Below are 20734 nucleotides of genomic sequence, written 5' to 3'. Positions count from 1 at the left end.
TGAACTGTCATTTCATAAACAAATAAATATGTTTACATACAATGATTATAGAGAATAAATAATACAATTTTATTTAATCCAAGTAAAATTTTATAATCAAATTCTATGCAAATTTAAATGAGCAATTTATCATAGTCAATGTATAATTAATTGAATGTGATTTATGTAATCTTACCAAAATACATGAGATATCATTGTAATTTATCTAATATTTAATATGATTTAAGTAATTAAAATTTAATTATGTGAACAAAATATATGTATTGACATTATATCAGTTTTATATATTGTTACTATATCATTCACCCATCACTGTATCATCAAAAGAGTAAATTATACTTACACAATTGAATATAGTGAAATTATATAAATCGTTTTTCATTTTCTACACCTATACAAATTCCTTTAAATTATATACATACATTACATTGATCAAATATATAAAATATAGATGTATTCTTTTAAACAAAAATGAGTAATAAATGTAAATAAGTTAAACAAAATATGGTATGTTGTGGATACAAATACAAGTAATATATGACTCAATACATTTTTATTATTTTTGATTCATACAATATATTATAAAAGTGATTTATTATTTATACATTTTGTAATGAATAAAAAATATTAAAGAAATATTAAGTTATTGACTTTTATAAATATATGGACTTTTCTCTTGTAAATATATTATATTTTATTTAAATTGATTATATTCATATTTCATAATCATTACTTATTATTATTTGGTGAGTTGAATATTTATTGATTTTTTGACCTTTCCTCTTGCTTTGAAGATAACAAATAAATACACACTCAGCCTTCAACTCAACCTCTTTTTCTCTGCTGCGTCTCTCAAATTCTTTCTTCTCTGTTCTCAAGCCCCACACAAAAAATAATCACTTTTTATATCCAAAACCAAAACAACTTTTCCCGTACAAAAAAACTTTTCCCTTAAATCAAGCCATAAATCACCCTCATTTTTTTCTTCAAAGTTTGAACCTTTTATCCAATTCCTTCAACCCCATAAAAAATCCTCGATGCCCATCATGATAAGAACCATAATCAACGACCTCAAATCTCGTTCCCAGCGTGTGGTGCAAGACGCTTCTTCAATGGATTCGGTTAGCGACGGTTTGCTTCAGAGTTGTTGGGCCCACATGCCGCAGGAATTACTGAGAGAAGTGCTTATCAGAATCGAAGCTTCGGAGGACACGTGGCCTCAGAGGAAGAGTGTTGTTGCGTGTGCTGGAGTATGCCGTAGCTGGAGACACATCACTAAAGAAATTGTTAAGATACCTCAGTTTTCTTCGATGATCACCTTCCCCATTTCTGTTAAGCAGGTTTGTTTAAAAAAAATTATTATGGGTTCGTTGAATTTTTTATTTTGGTGACAATTTTCAGAATTTGTTGTTTTTTTAATCATTTTATGGGGTTTGATTATTTTATATTTATTAAAGAGTGGCTAGTTTGATTGGAAAAAGTGATTAAGCTGTGAAAAACTAATCCAGAGTTTTTGTTTTATTTTTTAGCTTCTCAAAAAGCTGTTTTTTTCTTTTCAAAATTACTTTTGTAGAATCGCATTTTAAAGTCTAAATAAACGGGTCCTTATTTACATGTATTTTTTAGCTTCTCGTAAAACACGTTTTTTTCTATAAAAAATGATTTTGTAGATTCACTTTTATAATCCTCAAGAAACGGGTCCTTAACTTTGTAATTGTCCTATTTAATTTTCATTTTCTTTTAGTTGAATTTGTGAAAGTTGTGGCTTTCAATTTCCTGTTGTATTATATTTAGTGAAAAGAAAGATTTCATTTTTTTCTTTTTGGTTTGTTAAACATTGAGATTAGGTTTGGCCTTTTGAGTTTGCAGTATGAGCATGATTGCATAAATGAGTGCAACAAAGGTTTCTTATTATTAAGTATTCCAATATGCAACTTGTTTTTTTTTTTTTTTTTCATTTTTAACTTGTGTGTGAACTTTATATTGGAGTTTCCTTAGACTAAAGGATCATGTCTTGTGGCATGTTGATTTTATTATCATCCACCTTTATCCATCTTATGACAACCTTTGTTTTCTTTTGCTGGCTATTTCTGATTAGTCTATAATGGATATAGATTATTATGTCATAGTTTGGTAGTAGCCATTGAAACTTCTTTGTTGTTGACATATTATATACCAAGCTGAAAAGTAATAAGAGAACAAGTCCATCTTTTTGGGCAAATTGAGTGTATATGCCTCTATGAGGTGGGATGCTGAATGATGATCGAACGTTGCTTTTGTGCTTGTCATTTTGTTGTCTAGTATTTCAATGCATTCTTTTCGTACCTTTTGGCATTACTTTAACATGTTATATTTGACGAATACTTTTTGTCAGCCTGGCCCCAGGGAGCATCTCCTCCAGTGCTTTATAAAGCGCAACCGAGCCACCCAAACATATCACTTGTATCTCAGTTTAACTAGTAGTGAGTATATAATGAAACTTTTAGTTTATTTCTTTCTGTAAAACTTAGTTTCTTTGTTTTCCTTGTTGAGGTATAATGGTTTTAATTCTAAGAATGGTTTCCATTTTATCGTTGTCATTTTCAATTCAGCACTATTTGATGATGGGAAGTTCCTTCTGTCTGCACGCAAGTGCAGACACCCCGCCGGCACAGATTATATGATCTCTCTAGATTCAAATGATGGTTCAAAGGGAAGCAACAACCATGTTGGGAAACTGAGGTGCTCTTCTAATCACATGCTGTGATCATTATTTTTTTCGTTTTTATTAGTGCCAAGACTTATACCGTTTTCCTTCCTTTTAACACAGATCAAATTTTGTTGGAACCAAGTTTACAATCTATGATGACCAACTGCCTCATCCAGGGGCAAAGGTTACAAAAAGTCGCTCCACTAGGTTGGCGAATCTAAAACAAGTTTCTCCCAAGGTTCCTACAGGCAACTATCCTGTGGCACACATCTCGTATGAGTTGAATGTGCTTGGCTCCAGGTAAGCTTTACATACTGATTCTACATAGATTACCCTGCATGAAGTTGAACTAACAATTTTATTTGCATATATTTTGACATGCCATCCTTAGTTTCCTTTTGACGGACAATAATATTTCGAGTGGTCTGTTTTTGCAAAAAAGAACGAACATATTGGCTTACTGTGCACTCTTCTTACATACTGACTTATGTGATACTTACCATGTATGTGGTGATTAGGGGGCCTAGGAGAATGCACTGTGCCATGGATACCATTCCTGCATCTGCAATTGAACCAGGAGGGATAGCCCCTACACAGACTGAGTTTTCTCTTAAAAATTTAGATATGTTTCCTTCATTCTCTTTTTCTCGATCAAAATCAAATGACGAGGAAAACTCCGTATCTGGACATCTGGGTGATCAAAATGATGGGGTGTTAGTGTTGAAAAACAAGGCTCCAAGGTGGCACGAGCCACTGCAGTGTTGGTGCTTAAACTTTCATGGACGGGTGACAATTGCATCAGTTAAAAACTTTCAGCTGGCGGCTTCCCCGGAAAACGGACCTGCTGGACCAGAGCATGATAAGATCATTCTCCAATTTGGAAAAGTCGGGAAGGATGTGTTTACGATGGATTACCGGTACCCTCTATCAGCATTTCAGGCTTTTGCAATCTGCCTCAGCAGCTTTGATACCAAGATTGCTTGTGAATAGCATGCTTGAACAGGTATTCATTTGAGTGCCCAATATTCTAATATTTGATGTTACATAGCATGTATTGACCATCCTTTTAAAGATTACTGTTCCTCCAGTTATGTGTACTAATTAAGGGATTGGATTTGGGAAGATAAATTTGCTTCAAAACCGTATTTAATTCTTCAAGCATGGTGACATTTATCACACTTCCTTTATTTAAAAACAAACAAAAAAATATTATTTTTATGGCTAGTACTTGATTCCATGTTTAGTTTTTCAGCTTGCCAATTGATGATTTTTGCTTCTTGTTGATGCCAGATTCTGTCCAGAACTACATTGCTATCTCTTTTGCTGCCGGAGAAGAATTGTTTAGAGCTTACTTTGAGGGTAAGAATATGATGAAAAATTGAAAACTGTTTAGGTGATTGGATGGTGCTGAACTGAATTTAAAAGGATGGTGTTTTTGCACATTTGAGTATTTTAGTTGGTTTCTGGAATCATAATTCATTACTTCTGTGGAGAATTACATGACATGCAAATACAACATGGAATTTCTATACCCCTCTCCTCACATGTGCATCCACTTTCCCTTGTAAATAAATTCTCCCTGAGTTTTATTTTTTAGAGCCACTGTTTTATTCAGTCATGGCATATATCCTTTCATATAGTGCAAGTGCCAAAAACTTACTATCACCATGACTTCTTATAGTGCCAAAAACAGTGTAAAATATTCTTACATTTAGGGATCAATATCTGATTCCCAAGTTTATATCACTCTATATACTCCTTCATTCTCATTTGTCGGAAAATATGAATTTAATATATATTAACTTTATATTTATTGACCAATGAGATTGAAGGGGTACATGAAATGATACACATCTTGGGACATAAAATGTGATATGTACCTTTAGTATGTACCTTTAGTATATATATATGGGTACACATCTGTTGTCCCACAATTAGTGTCACTTTATGTGCCATAAGTTTGTGATTGGTTGAAAAAAATATATTTAAATTAAAATTATTTAAAAAATATATATTTAAATTAAAATTATTTAAGTATTTTTCTAACTAATCATAACTTATTGCACATGAAGTATAGAATAGAAGATGTGCTCCCATATATATATTGAACTATTTTTTTGAAACATATTACTGGATATTGTATTTCAAAGCAGTAACACATTGGTTAAATTGTGCATATAGAATGTGACCAGGAGGAATAAGTGTGTCTGGTTACTAAGGCTTTGTATGAAATAAACATTTACAAATTACAGCCATTACATTGTGTTTATAAAAGCTAGGATGAGTATCAACCAAGTAAAACTGAAACCAACTACCTTTTCAACCTTAGTTATGACTCCAGCGTGGAAACATACAATTACTTTCACTTCTTAATGTGTGTGCAATAGTGGTATTAGACTTTAATTTATGACCTCATTATAGCACCAAGTCCCTCACACCAGAGTCATTCCTAGTGGCTTACAACCACCGATGATGTTTACTTTTAGCATATATCCATTTCGAAAAGAATCATCTCAATTACTAGAGAGACAAGCTATTTAAGGGTAAAAATATTTTATTATTATATCTAAAGGATAAAATTTTATCATTCTATTTTTTTCATATTGTTTTTTAGTACTCATTTCTTTATTATTGGAAAGGATCCTAACCCATATCATTTAACTAGACACTAGCTGAAAAACAAGTACATATAGTTTGTAATAATTAGAAATAGTCAAACAAATAACATGAGCACATATTCTATATTCTATATTGAAATGTGTATTAATGTGGCATTTCATTCGGAATGATTAGAAGATATATAAAAAAAATATTTAACTCATGTTTTACTTTTTTGATTAATTTAAAATGAGTGTTTCATGAAATGAAAATGAGGTGTACACTAAGTTTGGGACAACAAATATAACTCCTTTAATTATGTTAGAATATATAATAAATCTTAGGATAATATTACATGATATTTGATGCCACAAGGACAAGCAAACAAAAGAAAAATAGAAATGATTGCTAAAAGAATACCTATATGTAGTGTTCTTCTATAGTATGTTAAATGTGTGCATTACTTAATGGTTATATTCGTCTATTTAAGAAATTATTTGTGATTTGATTTTTAGAAAGGGAATAAGAAAGGAAGACTTATAAACCTATCACAAGTGTATTTTATGTTTGTCGAACATTTCTTTCCCTTTTGTCTTTTTCAAAAACCTTATAATAAAAAGTTTAGAAGAAGAGACTAGTGTATTGTCTAGTCACATTTATAAAAACAAGTTGAGATCATCCAAACACTTATTAAAATATATTTTCATATCAGCTCAATATGTGGGGAAGAAACTCATGCAACTTTGTTGCTCTCACAATTCGTATAACATGCAAGCACAAGGGTGATCAAAAGGAAGCATTGCAAGTTTGCAACACAAATTTGATTATTCTTTTATCCTATTTTATTAAGAACAAATTGAATTGAGTGAAATACAAAATATTCTTGATTGAAGATCCAACCACTACTGCATATACAAAATTCTAAACTAATGTTTATTAAGCCAAGTAATCCTGAATACATAGGTACATGATATCAGTACAAATGACAAAAAAGGTCATCTGCCATTTACCTTGGTTACATTATAATGAGGCTATAATAGGGCATCATAAACCTCTCCTCAATCTCAAACAAGAGTGCAACACTTTGTTATATACATGATTATAACTAGTTCAAAATTTACAACAGTTAGGCTGCTTGCATGCTCACGCTTGATTCTTGGCTAATAATCGCGGAATCGGCAAGTACTTCCTCCTCAGAAGGTAGATCATCTGAATGAAGTTCTGGTTGATTAAGGCTCCGAACGAACTCGGTGAATGAAGGAAAATGCTCTGGAGAAAAGAAATATGCTCCCATTCTATGATATGTGAACAAGTTCAATACTTTATCTCTTAATAAATTCTTCTTAATTTGTTCAAAAACCCCTGGAGCACCAGACTCTGAAATATTTTGACCTGAAACCTTCACCCCATGATTTTTGCAAGACTTCATAATTTGTGCAAGGAACAACTCAGGGCTAGAATGAGTTTCATTTGACTGGTTTGCATCTGACAGGTCCATTCCGGGTATTATCATTTTGCACGAGTTCCTAGCAAACATCTTTGCAACTGGTTCATAACCATCCTGGTTAGCCGTGTTATAGAACCCTGCTGTTAGCTCAGAAGGATGTGATCGAGTTCCATACCAAGAGTGCATAAGTGGCATTTTTCCGTATACTTCCACTCCGCTGTCGCCGAAAGTGGAAGCTGCTAATGAAAGGAGAGAATCTCCATGAGTTAAAAGCTGATTAGCATACCAGGAAAGGAAGAAGTCCCCATATGCAGACTCCCAAGAACCTTCATCCTTGAAGAAGTTATTTGAGTGTAATGGTTGGTCATAGGTAGGCGCATCATGTGGGCCACCAAGCCCCCATAAAGGATTTCCAGATGCTTCAGCATGTTGCTTGAGAAAGCTGAGCATGTTTTCGTCATAACACTGGAATTCACCAATACCTTGAGTTTTAGTATCACCCGTTAGCTGGTGGTGAGATGGATACCGTAGCTCACCATCTGGTCCTAATCCCATGGAAATGCCCTGCAAAATAACAAGATATGAAGACATTGTCAATCATCTATATTAATCTAAAGTGGATATTAGAGTAAGTAAATAAGTGGCTGTGGAGTCGAAAATTCTTACCGTAATTGTAGAGCCCATGAATGGAGAGAATGAAGACTTAAAACTCTCACAGAAACTCTGGTATACTTCGACCGGAGTCTTTCCACCTAGAACGGGAAGATTATCAACTGCCAGTGACAGGCATTGTTTATAATGCTGTCCTGACCGATCCTTAAAGAAAATACTTGGTTGAGATTCAGCAATCCGAGATACCCATTTGGGTAGGGGGATATGTGGTATTTTAGATCCATGAAAGCAAAGTGTCACATGGAGCTTCAGACCCACTTTCTGAACCATCTGAGCAATCGCAAGGTAGCTTGACCAATCATATTTTCCCATAGCATCTTTCTCAACAATTCCCCACCAAACCGGAAGCTCAACACCTTCAACTCCTAATAGCTTCAAAGCTTTTAGACCGGCTGCAATTGCTCTTGCACGGTTCATTGAATTGCAGTTATAAGATACTGCATCTAGGGGCAGCCCCACAAATAATTTTACACCATCAACCTGCAACATAATATTTTAAGCATATAAGATATTTTTGAATGCCTTAAGTTGACATTATATAACAACGCGTATTTGATTTTGACCCAAATTGTAACATAAATTTGAATGAAGCAGGCAAATAACAACAAGAAGCAGAACTCTAATATAGATGTTAATTGATGAGAGCAACATTCAACAGAGAAAATGCAGTGAACTCTTTCAATGAGAGATGCAGTACATCTTATAAAACATATATAAGCATGTATACTGATATGCTTTTAGAAACACATGGTAGCATTCCACTCAAAATGACTAATTATAATGTTTAAACCATAAGGGCCTATTTAAAAATTCAATGAAAGTATAAGGACCAAAAGAGTAATTAAACCAATAAAATGATTAGTTGCTCCTTTATTCACTGTGTAGCAGATAGGTAATGCAGCATCAATGAATCTTCCATGACAAAAGATCCTGGATTAATGTTAGCGAAAACTATAGTCCATCCAAAATATAGACTGTGGTTAATGGTGAACGGTGTATATTGTAACATATCTATCATTAGATTTCACAATATGCATATATAGAAATTACTAGTTCTCATGATAAATAGAAATTATAACTTGAACATTTAAGAGATACAATCACAACCTCTTTTTAAGGGGGTTGCGTTGACTTGATTATTGACCTAGTTGGGTAGTATATGTTGTTGACTTTACTATGAAAATGAAGAATTTCAACATACTAATATAGATAACATATATATGTCCGTTTTCTTAAAGCTTACTCTTTCAAAAATATACTTTTTTATTTATAAATAACTTCTCACATGATGATTTCGTTAGGCTTTTACTAAAATTCAGCTTTTAGCTTAGGCACCAAAATAAGCAGAACTAATGTAGACCTATTATCTAGCCTATAACATGTCGATTTTTTAAACAACTTAATTAGCAAGTTAATCTTTAGACTTTTAAACAGATTAGACCCAGGTCTGTTATAGGCTCGAGTGCCCGACTTGAAAGTATGTTCTGACTTATTTTCACCCCTACTTCCACATCAAAGACAAATAAAAACCCCAAATTTACTCCATAGTTTTCTCAGCAACCAAACGAAGAACACAACATACAAATTAAATAGAAAACTCACTGTTTTAGATATTGTTCCAAAACCAGAACGCTTCTCCTCTAGAACAGGTTCAGATTTAAGAGCTTTCAAAGTGAATTGTATCCCTGCTTTCTTCCACCTCATATTGCTTCCAAAACAAACCCTTTTATTCAATATCCTGAAATTATTCTTCAAATTACAGTAACCCAATTCCCTATACACCAAATCAGACTTCCCCAGTTTCATTTGAGAGCTTCCAATCACAGAAATTTCCATTTCCAAATATATAAAAAATCTTAATTCACAGCAAAAAGTCAAAAACTTGTTCAACACCAGAATTGAAATTCGACCTTTTTAAGAATACCCAGATGAGGTTTTGGAAAGAAATAGCGAAGAAAATTTATAGAATTTATAAAAGGAAGAATTTTGAAGATGAGGAAAATGAAAGTGGGCAATGTTCATATATAAAGGTGGAACCCAACACGCACTTTTACTTTGCAACAGATAAAACATAGACTTTTGCAAAAAACATGAGCCACGTGTCGTTCTCATAGGAAGCCAAAGTTGAGCCGCATAATAGTGTTGTTTATTTTTGTAGCAAAAGAAATAAAAATAATAGGAATTATTAAGGACCAAACGATTATAATTGGGAAAATTTTGTATTATTGGATTATTAAGGTCCACCAAACCAAACAATCATCATGGGGTTTACAATGATTCTACCAAAGAAAGTTATATTGCAAAATATAATTCCTTGGAATTTGCATGTGGCCTACAATTGGGGTGGTGGTGTATGGGACAATGACCACTTGTCCCCAATCGTGTCTTATTCTCTGTCTGAAGTCTATCATATTTTGTCACATGAATAAAAGAAAAATTCTAAAAACAAAAATAACAAAAAGTCACATTTTGATTAGTTTGAGACATGAACTGAGACAGCCTATCACATTTTGTCTCTACTTTTGATTTCTTTCAATTTTTGTGATTGTTAGAAAGAGTTATGTTGAGCCTTCAAAATAGAGCAATTTGTTGTATTTATGTAGCCGACCAAATTGATTGAAATGAAGTTTAGTAGAGGTGTATTAGGCTGGTTGATAAAGTTATTAGTTACTTATGATGATCATATATATAAGACAGTTACATATGATAAAACGTGTTTCTTTATTTACTTTCTTGTTTGATTGCTTCTTTGATGTAATGGTAGGAAGGGATCCATTAAATTGAATAGTACCTCAACCATTTTTCTTCTCTTACTCTTTAGCAATACCAAAAGCATTGGAGTTTTCACGTCCATCAACTACACTAGAAGTTATTAGATGAGTCTCACTTAATTTTACACAAATTTTCACCCTTACTATAGTTGAAGAATTTAACTAATATTTTGTTTCATCTCAGTCTCAGTAACTCATTTTCTCAATCTTTCCAACATTTCCAATGAATTACGATTAAAGAAAGATAAAGTGTAAGAGGTGGTCTAAGAGAAAAAGTTGTGAGAATAACATTTCTCCTTTTTTTAAAAATATCTCTAACTATTGATATATTATTGTCCACATAAGTCTATTCATGGGCATTAACAAATACATACTCTTTTCTCTTTTCTGCCAATCATATTCTCATACTAATCGTCCTACTAAAAAGAAAGTAACATGTCACAAAATGATACTTTATTTATTAATGATTAGTTTACAATTGAAATTTATCACTTTCTTACGAGTATGAAGATTTGTAGGAGAATTTAGTAGAAGGATATATCATTATTCGATATAAACTAAACTCACCTTAAATTGATAGTGAATTACACACGAAATACTATAGTAGATAATCCCTTTTAAATATCTATACAAATATAATGGATAATAAAACCAGAGGTATGGAATTTAACTGTGAAACTAAGCAACTGCTATTCTGCAATCTACCATTCTTTTGTAGCTTAAGGACCAAAATCTTACAAGGCCTCAAAGTTTAAACTGATGAACAATAAACATGCCCCCTTGTAATACTAGTGCTCAAAAGAAGATAATAGGATCCATTCATCAAGAATAAACAACCAAAAAAACTTTGAAGTATGTATAAGTACTGCACAGTTCACAGGGTTCTGGAAAGCAAAAAGGTTAATGGGTAACAAAATTAGGGACATATATAATATCATCAACATTGTTGTCTAGCCCTATTTATTAGATATCCATCTATGTTAATTAAACTTTCAACTTAAAGAAACAAATTTAAGATATACAAGATAGAGAATAAACCTTTGATCATCGAGAAAGATGGAGCGCGAAAGGAAAAAACAATATAGTTTGACTCCAATACCGAAGGCTTTACCAACTAGATGTGAGGCAGCATGTGCAGCTTCATGAATACTCCTAAAAAATGATCGGTATTATGCTATCAATATCTTTCTTTGTCTTCCGACACATTCTTATCTTTTCGAGTCCTCCTCTGATGAATTTAATTGTATAGATATGTCCATCACCTTCCAAGTTTCTTCTTTCTCCTAGGTGCACCCACAGGAGCAGGTTCTACCAATGGGCCGGACCAGGTTTGGATATTTGCTTTCGGTTGTGACAAGTTTGTGGAACTAAATGGGACATCAGGAGCATCAAAACCTGGATCCATGTGATGTGAAGAACCCAAAGAATAGCCTAGAGTTCCATCTTGGTGGGGAGGAGGAAATTTCTCACTCTTGCTCTTAGCATTAGCATGCGTTATCATTCGCCGTCTCTGTAATGAGAGTTAAGCATTAAAAACCTTGCTGAGATATTAAGATAAGCCACGATATAACACAATTACTTCGAACATGCTGTAACCTAAACAAGCATTCCAAAAGGTGACTTAAGAACAGTTCATGAGCTATCCAACAATGCTATCTACTTTATCCAACACCTGCGCTAATTTTTTCCGTACTATATTATATAAAATAATATATTCCTGATACACACAGAAGAACCTTAAAAAATAACAAAAACAAATCCAATTATTTGATACACTACAGAAGAACGGGTTTTAAAAAATAAAAATAGAGAAGCATACAAGATATCATACACTTCTGAAGAAACTACTAAATGTCCATATGTTGATAAAATTTATTCATTTATTTGATAAGAAAAGAAATATTATTAGAAAAGAAGGGAAAAAAATACAAGAGGATAAGAAGTCCTCCCAGACACAAAAATAAACACCTAGAAAGTACTCAAAAGGAACATGCAATGCAACAAAACATCCAAGACAAATGCATTGACTTGCTTGCTTACACAGAACACACTTATGTGGTCATGATGCATTGAACCATTGATCTATATATGCCTGTTTATGACATTGTTAGCATGTTTGATTTTAATTAATAATTAAATGGGGACATACGGAAAGATCGGGGAGATACTAAATAATCACTATTATTTAAGTGAACTAAACTAACATCATTTGTACATGTTAGGATCTGGGCCTGGTCTGTGCACAAAAGAGATATTAGAGTGGGCCAGAGTTAGTTTTGATGAGCTGGCAGAGAGTGTAAGGAAAGAATGGGGTAGAAAATGTGTATCTAAATTCGGTTATCAATAGGGTGAGGGGCGTGAGGAGATGTATCTTTCGATAGTATGGGCAGAGAGCATTAGCTCTTTGTAGGAGCCTAAATCTGTGGCAGTTGGTACTTATACCACTGTAATTACCTTCATTTTCCCATTAATAATTTTCAGCTTTCACAATATAGGAAACGGAAACTATTATATATATCAAGTTTACATCTATTTTCATTACTGCAAATTTATAAGTTCATTAATTCCTCATAAGCAATAAGAAATACTTGCTGAAGTGAATAAAGTGCCTTATCTGACATACATCAATATTCACTTGCAGTTCAGCATTGGCCTCTGGAACAGGAATTCCTCTTCCAACTCGGTCACGTGGACGAGATTTCTTGACAGCATCAGCATTAGCTTTACCGGCTGCTCTCAATCTACAATCGTGACATTGAAATTCATTATTGACATGTGGATATTTTCATACTTGTTTTTTAAAACAAATATTTTTGTTCCCTCAAGTATCATAAGGGGATGGAGAAAGAAAAGGTGGAGAAGGATTCCTAATAAAGATATAAAAGTTACATCAATATGCATGCCTAGCAACTTCCTTAATTAAATAAAGGAACAAGAAAAACAAAGAGAAGCGAAATGAGCAAGTAAAAGACACAGAACAAGTAAAGCATAACATGGTCACGTAATCTGCATGCAAGCTTCGGAATTTTTTTATAAAAAAAAAAAGAATTTCATCAGATCATTCAGACTTTCATCAAAAATATGTTACAAGTTTTTCTATCATGTGCGAACACCCAATATGGCCCTCAAGATATTCGTGTGTACCAATTTGGTCCTTGAAAAATTTAAAGTCCACGTTGGTCCTTTAAGATCTTAAATTGGGTCAAATTAGTCCCTAAGATTTGTCCTAAAAAGGACTAATTGGACCCCAAGTTGAAATCTTTGGGGACTAATTTGTATTTTCAACATCTTGAGGGACTAAATTGGCACACATGAATGGGATCAAATTGGGTGTTCACTCCTTAATATGAGCATAGAAGAAAGTGACAAGATGATTGTTGAGATGTCAAAAGCAATTTCAGCCACCTTCTAGCTTCTTCATCCCGTAGCTTTGCATCCATCTCCTTGCTGGGAGGATATTTTGGAAGGCTAGAGGGTTCACACGCATAAGGTTTTGTTGTAAAGAACTGCAAAAGTGAAGCAAATAACACTGAATTAGGAATCTCACATCCAATTATTGAAACAATATAAGGATTGCAAGCACAGCCGATCACATTTCATACATAAAACTATTTACAATCGCCAATCTATAGCTATCTCTAGCATTTCCTATGAGAAACATGCAACCCTTTTTCTAACACAGTATAGAGTTAAAAGAGAAACTTTTTTTGAAGAAAGTTGTTCAAAACAGTACTTAAAAAGGGGGAGAAGACCAAATAAAAAAGTGGATTGTCGTGAAGTTCAGTAGTTCACCATCGATAAGTTCCTTTTCTTTAAGTTTCCCAACAAAGCCTTACATATTTGTTCAGGATTTATAGCTTAACAACCAAAACAATAGCAATTCAAAACTCATACAATTGTGATTAAAAGAGCAGATAATGTAAATTATTGAAATAAAAGTTGAAAGTTGCTAGTATTATGGTATATACACATATCAAGAGTAAAGAATTAACATCGGCAGTTATAAATGATATAAAACTAAGCTTGGGTTTGAGAGGGTGCCATGCCTAAGTTTGGTAAATTAGAGCACAAGCACAACTATTGGATACAGTAAACTGAAGTCAAACTCCAAAGCAGCATAATAATCAGGACTAAAGAGATGTTAAGGCTTGGTAAGAAACAGCCAAAATCGTTTTGATGAAAATGGATAATCCTATAAATCACTAGGTTATACTAACCTACTTTTTTTACTTCAAACCTTCTAATCTTGGTATTATACTTAGTGTGACTGAACAACATGACAAATCAAGAATCTAACTGCCACAGTAGGAGAGAATAGTCCAAAATTTTCATAGTACAAACATTTTTGGTACATTTTCAGAGTATAACTTTAACATAAACCCTAGTGCAACTTTAAGATAAACTTCCAGTGCTAAATTTATACATTTTCAGAGTATAACTTTAACATAAACTTCCAGTGCTAAATTTATCTTCACAAAACCATGCAATGCATGTAGGTTTTATAAAAGTATGATATATTTGTAACACAATTTCAAAGCTAATGTTAAGACATGGTTATGACAGAAATCTTAAATAAATAAATAACAAAAATATACACATACCGAGTAGTTATAACAAAAACATACTTATAAAGAAAGCATGACCAGCGACAAAATGAAGAACAGCCACCCAATTTAGATAAGAAGACCCCTGCTAATATATTATGAAATTGTTATTCATGGTTATTATATTATTTATTAAGATATAAATTTGGATGAATTAGTTATTCTATTTAAGAATTGAACATCACAAAGAGCGACCAATCAAGTAGTTGTAGCATGCATATACAAAAATAGAGAAAACCACAAGAATCGGGTGATTTCACAACGTTAATCTAGTCAGTTCAACTATTATCTTACTTCACTATGCAATGCAGCAGTGGCAGTCTGGCGTTCAGCTGGATCAACTGCAAGAAGGATCTCAATTAGTGGCAGAGATGACGGTGGAAAATCTTTAAATGTTTCTGCTATGCACCGCTTGTAGGACTGCTGGGGCTTAAAAATTGTAGCATGTGGCAACTTTGACTTTTTCCAATATTCGTCAGAAGGAGAACCACATAGTTTAAATATCTTATGTAGCTGCTCCACCTACAAAGCGTGAACGATACCATATCAGCAAAATCTGAAGCACAAATTTCACGACACAGTTGCAGAAAATTGTGAAGACACAACAAAATCTTGCTGCATATTATGATCTCAGATGGTTCTAATAGAAAACATAAATAATGTAGCCAGACAGAAAGACTACCTCCGTTCGACCGGGCATAATAGGCTTTCCAGCCAATAATTCTGCAAGAATGCAGCCAGCACTCCAGAGATCCACTCCTACACCATATTCAGTGGCCCCAAGAAGAAGTTCCGGAGGTCGATACCATAAAGTCACCACTCTACTGGTCATAGGGTGCCTGCGATTAGGATCAAAGAAGGAAGCTAATCCAAAATCAGCAATCTTAAGAATTCCTTCATTGTCAATAAGGAGGTTTGATCCTTTTATATCACGATGCAGCACATGGCGGTTGTGACAATGTTCCAGTCCAGAAAATAGCTGATGCATGTAGCATTTAACCTAAAATACCCAGATCGGATCACATAGAAAAATGCTCACATTAAGAAAGATTCCTGAGAAAATAAAACAAAATCTTGAATCAAATATTTCAACCAACAAGAACATGCACTTAGCAAGGAAAATACCCCATTACCTGAGACTCTGTGAACTTAATAGCTGGGTTTGTAGCAAGTCCAGCCAAATCATGCACCATGTATTCAAACACAAGATACAAACTGCATGACATTCTAGATGTCACCAAGCCTTCCAGTTTGACAACATTTGGATGATCTAGACGACGTAGAATCAGAATCTCCCTGGCCATGAATTTCACACTCTCGGGCTCTAAATTGTCGAAACGGACCTTCTTTAGGGCAACAATTTTCCCTGTTAAAGTATCCCTTGCTTTATAAACATTGCTGTATGTACCTTGCCCAATCTGATTGAAAAAATAGCAAAGGCACCAGTGAGGGATTTAATCTTTGTCAAGAAAGCAGACTGGCCAAATAACTTGATGACATTTTGATGTAACACATTCCAATTTAAAAGTTCCAACAAAAAAAGAAAACCAATGATGTCAAAGAAAACACATTACTATTTTTAGGTATTTCCATTGCTTACATTAAAAATGGACCAAGATAAGGAATAACTTACTTTTTAAGCCAAAGAGCAACACATTTCATCAACATCAACCTTTTAAGGAAATGAGCAATAAGAACATAAGAAAAAGTTCAAGAGAACCATGTTCCAGATACTTAAATCCATATTACTATTTTTAGGTATTTCAATTGCTTATACTAAAAAATGGAACAACATAAAATCCAGACAACAAGACTACATCTATATTTGACCATCAACAACATGAAATCAAGAGAATTAAGTACTACATACTGAAATTGGAAACAAAATCAAACATATACTGATAATCCACTTTACCTTATCAATTTTTTCGAAAGTGTCAGCCCTCCTAGGGATCATTCCATTGATAGCTTCCCCAGCAACCTTGGAGAGCCAAGAGGGCCACCCTGCTGCCACCTGCTCACCTTGAACATGACCAGTTGGATTGCTCAGACGCGGATTAAACTTCGAAGATCGCCTCCTTGAAGGCATTGTCCTCTTCTCTTCTCCAACAACACCCTCCTTCTGATTCCTACCACCATTCTGGGCCTCACTCTCACCCTCAACAACTTCACCTTTTGCTTCTTTCAATTCCTCCCTCCTCCTCTCCCTCTCCACCACGGCCTCCTCTGCTGCAGTGTTCTTCGCCGCCGATGACTGTTTCCCAAACACACACCCCATCTCTCAAAAATGTCTCATTTACTGAAACAACTTTCCCCCATCACCCACATTTCCCCTAACTCTCTCACTATCCAAACAAACAGAAGAAAAAAACCTAATGATAATTCCTCTCAGTCACTGATCTTGAAAAGCTGAAATGAGCAAAGACTAATTTAAAAGACCCTAACTTTTGCAGATTATAGAGATGAAGCAGTGATTTTGAGACACCCCACAATACAGTCAAAAAAGGCAAGACTAGTTTTTTTGATTTCCTTTTTTGGGTGCGGATTCGGATATGGAAGAGGAATCAAAGTTGAAACAGTTAAAGATGTAACTTTGGGTGTAAACAGAGATTCAGAGATGAATGAGAAGAAAAGAATGTTGAAGAGAGAGAGAATTAAACTGTGGTGGATCTCTCTCTCTCTCTGTGTTCTTCAGCCCCACAGCGGTATCAGCTTATGTGTATATTTTTGACTGATAAGGAAGGAACAAAGGGATCAAAGCAGTGTACCTTATAAAATCACCAGCTGATGTGAATTAAATTCACTGTCTCTTACACTTAAGTTTTCTTTTGTACAGTGTTTCAATCAACAAAAGAAATACCCATGTCAAACTTCAACTCAGGGTCCAACTAAAGTAATACACCACCACAATCATATTACTTACAAATATCAAATTACATTAAAAAAATAATAATAAATATTTAATTTTTTATTTAACATGTTTTGAAACATATTTTATGACTTCAAATTCTTGTTCCTGTACCAACTTATTAATTTAACAATATAAAACTCCACTAGATCCTTTTGACTACCAAAAGGTCGATATTTGTTAAAGTATTAAACAGTCTAAAGAGATTACTACCTTATTAAAGAATTATAGAGATCACTTATCCGAAAGGTTCTTACACTATTTCTCAAACTTATCACACACTATGTCCCAAACCATAAATGAATGACCCCCATCCTACCTTTGTTACTTAAAAAAGAGCCTTATACCTATGATGAACCCATATATCTCTTGTAAATTGTAATTAGTTGATTCTTGTTTTATATTTACTTGCAACCCCACATCATCTAATCGTCACTATCCATTTAGATTCTGCACTCTTTCTCTAGCAACCAAGTGTTCTACTGTCTCACAATTCCCTTCATTGTAATTACCACTGTCTCTCTCTTCATATATCACTCTAAAACACCACCATTTTTTCCTTCTATACATTTTCTTCACCACTTGAAAATGTCCCTTTGTTATTCTTCCAATTTGATCACATTCCACTCAGCAAAGCATCAAAGCCTTGCCATAAGTCCCTCTTCAGAGTCTTCTCACTTCTTCAAGCTATTTCAGGTAAGCACAACTCCTCAAAAATCTTATGAACCCATTAAGTTTAGCAGAGAAAGATTGAAACTTTATGCTTCTCTGACACCATCTCAAGTGGTTGAACCCACCCCATCAACATTTAGAAACAAAAATCCAAAAGACGTTAATGTCTTGGTGGTGGGTTCAACTGGGTATATTGGAAAATTTGTGGTGAAAGAGTTGGTTAAAAGAGGGTTTAATGTTATAGCTATTGCTAGAGAGAGGAGTGGAATTAAGGGTAGCAGTGATAAAAATGAGACATTGGCTCAGTTAAGAGGTGCCAATGTGTGTTTTTCTGATGTTAGCAATTTGGATGATTTGGAAAATTCTTTGAAAAGTTTAGGGGTTTCATTTGATGTTGTTGTGTCATGCCTTGCTAGTAGAAGTGGTGGAGTAAAGGATTCATGGAAGATTGATTATGAGGCAACAAAGAATAGTCTTGTTGCTGGTAGGAAGCTAGGGGCTTCTCATTTTGTGTTGCTTTCAGCGATATGCGTGCAGAAGCCCCTTCTCGAGTTTCAACGAGCGAAGCTGAAATTCGAGGCTGAGTTGATGAAGGAAGCTGAAAAGGATGGTGGTTTTACTTACAGCATAGTGAGGCCAACTGCATTTTTCAAGAGTTTGGGTGGTCAGGTTGAGTTGGTGAAGGATGGGAAGCCATATGTGATGTTTGGTGATGGGAAATTGTGTGCTTGTAAACCAATGAGTGAGCCGGATTTGGCTTCTTTCATTGTGGATTGTGTGCTAAGTGAGGACAAGGTTAATAGGATTTTACCAATCGGAGGGCCGGGGAAGGCTTTGACTCCATTGGAACAAGGGGAGTTGTTGTTTAAACTCTTGGGGAAGGAGCCTAAGTTCTTTAAAGTACCAATCGAGATAATGGACTTCGCCATTGGAGTTCTCGACTTTCTGGTTAAGATCTTTCCTTCGCTGGAAGATGCTGCCGAGTTTGGGAAAATTGGAAGGTACTATGCAGCTGAAAGCATGTTGCTTTTGGATCCTGAGACCGGAGAGTATAGTGCCGAGAAGACACCTAGCTATGGGAATGATACATTAGAAGAGTTTTTTGCCAGAGTGCTCAGAGAAGGGATGGCTGGTCAAGAGTTAGGTGAGCAAACAATATTTTAACATGACTGTGGTTACATAAGTCTGAATCCAATAGGTCAGTAGAGCAACCAGTTTTGTTTGTGTAAATGCATGTATTCAGCCAAAGTCACTTTATAATTTACAAGCTCAAGGATTGTTGAAAGGCATTTAGGTATCTAGAAACTCATAAATGTAATGTTCACTCATAACTAAATAAAATTTTCCCTACGGGCTGTTAAGTTTCATGTCCAAAACCAGGTTCAATTTGTTCTGGTAATAGAAGTGGCTGATTGTGCATAAATGTATTTTTCACAATTCCTCGAATGTACTCGTACGACATAAATATTACTATGCTTAGTTACTTCTGTCATTTGATGACTCAAAAAGGGATTTTATTTAGAATAGATTGACCAAACCATCTTTTAAATCACTTAGTAGCTGTGAAGATCACCTTCATAGAAAGATTAATGTAGCCAATTCACTAATCAACCTATGCGACTGAAGCATCCTGCTACAGTGCTACTTATAATGCTAATTTCTTTTTTGCATGACATGTTTGGGCTCTATACATCCCTGATCATATCTGAGTTCACCAACTCAGACACATTTTAAAATTAAGAGCAGTTCTGTTTTTAACGAAAAGTTAAGTGCAAAAATCTTATGAAATCTTGATAACCAATCCCTGAATGATCAATATTCTTCTTTCCATCATCTACTTGGGGACCCTACTGTGAATGGTGTAAGCTAAGGTGAAAACAAATATTAATAATTGTTTCATTACTGCATCCCAGAAGAGGTAGTGGAGGAGGAACTTCAATTTGAGTTCTTGCTTCTGTATGAGAGAGATTGATGCAAGAGCGGTAATGAGGCCATAAAGGCCAGAAACACAGGATGCAGTCACAAAGCATAACATATTGTCAAAATGCAAATCTACAACAACTATTCTTTAGAAGACTTCTCAACAAGAATGAGGCCTTAGAATAAAGTGTATGTAAATGGAAGACTTGAAACATTTAATTGAAAAATGAAAGATAAAAAACTTGAAGCTCATGACATAAGGAAGATAAAGCAGAGAGAAAATTAAGGGAAATTCTACAGTACTCCTTAATGTGCTATCACTTGATGTAATTGAACATAAAGTATGGTTAAATAGTTACATAACAATCATTTTTACATAGTAGTTACACTAATGATCATTATCCCGGACGGTTTAATCGGTTAAACCGGTTGGAAATAACATGATCCACCCAT

At 34.3% G+C, this 20734-nt stretch overlaps 4 protein-coding genes across 10 annotated transcripts; 2 read left to right on the top strand and 2 right to left on the bottom strand.

Annotated features, from left to right (window-relative positions):
- LOC109345280 (tubby-like F-box protein 3) lies at window positions 815-17933 on the top strand. Of its 6 annotated transcripts, none has more exons than XM_019584178.1 (7): window positions 815-1340; window positions 2375-2462; window positions 2592-2721; window positions 2810-2989; window positions 3208-3694; window positions 7457-7460; window positions 17923-17933. In XM_019584178.1, the coding sequence occupies exons 1-5, from the start codon at window positions 1038-1040 to the stop codon at window positions 3677-3679; spliced, it is 1173 nt and encodes a 390-aa protein (XP_019439723.1). In that variant the 5' UTR covers window positions 815-1037; the 3' UTR covers window positions 3680-3694; window positions 7457-7460; window positions 17923-17933. The 6 variants fall into 6 exon arrangements, with proteins under 6 accessions (XP_019439723.1, XP_019439724.1, XP_019439722.1 ...); XM_019584179.1 differs by lacking the exons at window positions 7457-7460; window positions 17923-17933 and adding exons at window positions 4775-4776; window positions 9699-9709 and having other exon boundaries at window positions 3208-3692; XM_019584181.1 differs by lacking the exons at window positions 7457-7460; window positions 17923-17933 and adding an exon at window positions 3980-4196 and having other exon boundaries at window positions 817-1340; window positions 3208-3299; window positions 3345-3692.
- LOC109345278 (inactive beta-amylase 9-like) lies at window positions 6210-9404 on the bottom strand. The gene is made up of 3 exons (XM_019584173.1): window positions 9009-9404; window positions 7401-7886; window positions 6210-7298 (listed from the first exon to the last, which is right to left on the bottom strand). The coding sequence occupies exons 1-3, from the start codon at window positions 9240-9242 to the stop codon at window positions 6414-6416; spliced, it is 1605 nt and encodes a 534-aa protein (XP_019439718.1). The 5' UTR covers window positions 9243-9404; the 3' UTR covers window positions 6210-6413.
- Window positions 11002-17704, bottom strand: LOC109345277 (probable serine/threonine-protein kinase At1g54610). 2 transcript variants are annotated; one of them, XM_019584171.1, is made up of 8 exons: window positions 17154-17704; window positions 16697-17114; window positions 15915-16199; window positions 15464-15781; window positions 15076-15303; window positions 13583-13683; window positions 12801-12918; window positions 11002-11687 (listed from the first exon to the last, which is right to left on the bottom strand). In XM_019584171.1, the coding sequence occupies exons 2-8, from the start codon at window positions 17057-17059 to the stop codon at window positions 11436-11438; spliced, it is 1665 nt and encodes a 554-aa protein (XP_019439716.1). In that variant the 5' UTR covers window positions 17060-17114; window positions 17154-17704; the 3' UTR covers window positions 11002-11435. The 2 variants fall into 2 exon arrangements, with proteins under 2 accessions (XP_019439716.1, XP_019439717.1); XM_019584172.1 differs by having other exon boundaries at window positions 16697-17190; window positions 17550-17704.
- Window positions 18123-19726, top strand: LOC109345279 (divinyl chlorophyllide a 8-vinyl-reductase, chloroplastic-like). The gene is made up of 2 exons (XM_019584175.1): window positions 18123-18207; window positions 18242-19726. Exon 2 carries the CDS (start codon window positions 18278-18280, stop codon window positions 19523-19525), a length of 1248 nt encoding a protein of 415 aa, XP_019439720.1. The 5' UTR covers window positions 18123-18207; window positions 18242-18277; the 3' UTR covers window positions 19526-19726.

The sequence above is a fragment of the Lupinus angustifolius genome, chromosome LG04, assembly GCF_001865875.1.
Source record: "Lupinus angustifolius cultivar Tanjil chromosome LG04, LupAngTanjil_v1.0, whole genome shotgun sequence".
In the NCBI taxonomy this organism is placed as follows: domain Eukaryota; kingdom Viridiplantae; phylum Streptophyta; class Magnoliopsida; order Fabales; family Fabaceae; genus Lupinus; species Lupinus angustifolius.
This window is presented reverse-complemented; position numbering and strand designations above follow the sequence as displayed.

Bases quoted from the DNA above. Each gene is read 5' to 3' on its own strand.
- LOC109345280 (XM_019584178.1), top strand. From the start codon at position 1,038: ATGCCCATCATGATAAGAACCATAATCAACGACCTCAAATCTCGTTCC. The intron at 1,341-2,374 runs GTTTGTTTAAAA...ACTTTTTGTCAG, and splicing joins TCCCCATTTCTGTTAAGCAG to CCTGGCCCCAGGGAGCATCT. The intron at 2,722-2,809 runs GTGCTCTTCTAA...CTTTTAACACAG, and splicing joins AACCATGTTGGGAAACTGAG to ATCAAATTTTGTTGGAACCA.
- LOC109345278 (XM_019584173.1), bottom strand. From the start codon at position 9,242: ATGGAAATTTCTGTGATTGGAAGCTCTCAAATGAAACTGGGGAAGTCT. The intron at 7,887-9,008 runs GTGAGTTTTCTA...ATTATGTTGCAG, and splicing joins TTGGAACAATATCTAAAACA to GTTGATGGTGTAAAATTATT. The intron at 7,299-7,400 runs GTAAGAATTTTC...GTTATTTTGCAG, and splicing joins TCATGGGCTCTACAATTACG to GGCATTTCCATGGGATTAGG.
- LOC109345277 (XM_019584171.1), bottom strand. From the start codon at position 17,059: ATGGGGTGTGTGTTTGGGAAACAGTCATCGGCGGCGAAGAACACTGCA. The intron at 16,200-16,696 runs GTAAAGTGGATT...TTTTTCAATCAG, and splicing joins CTTTCGAAAAAATTGATAAG to ATTGGGCAAGGTACATACAG. The intron at 13,684-15,075 runs GTAAGATAATAG...TCACTTTTGCAG, and splicing joins CTGCTGCATTGCATAGTGAA to TTCTTTACAACAAAACCTTA.
- LOC109345279 (XM_019584175.1), top strand. From the start codon at position 18,278: ATGTCCCTTTGTTATTCTTCCAATTTGATCACATTCCACTCAGCAAAG.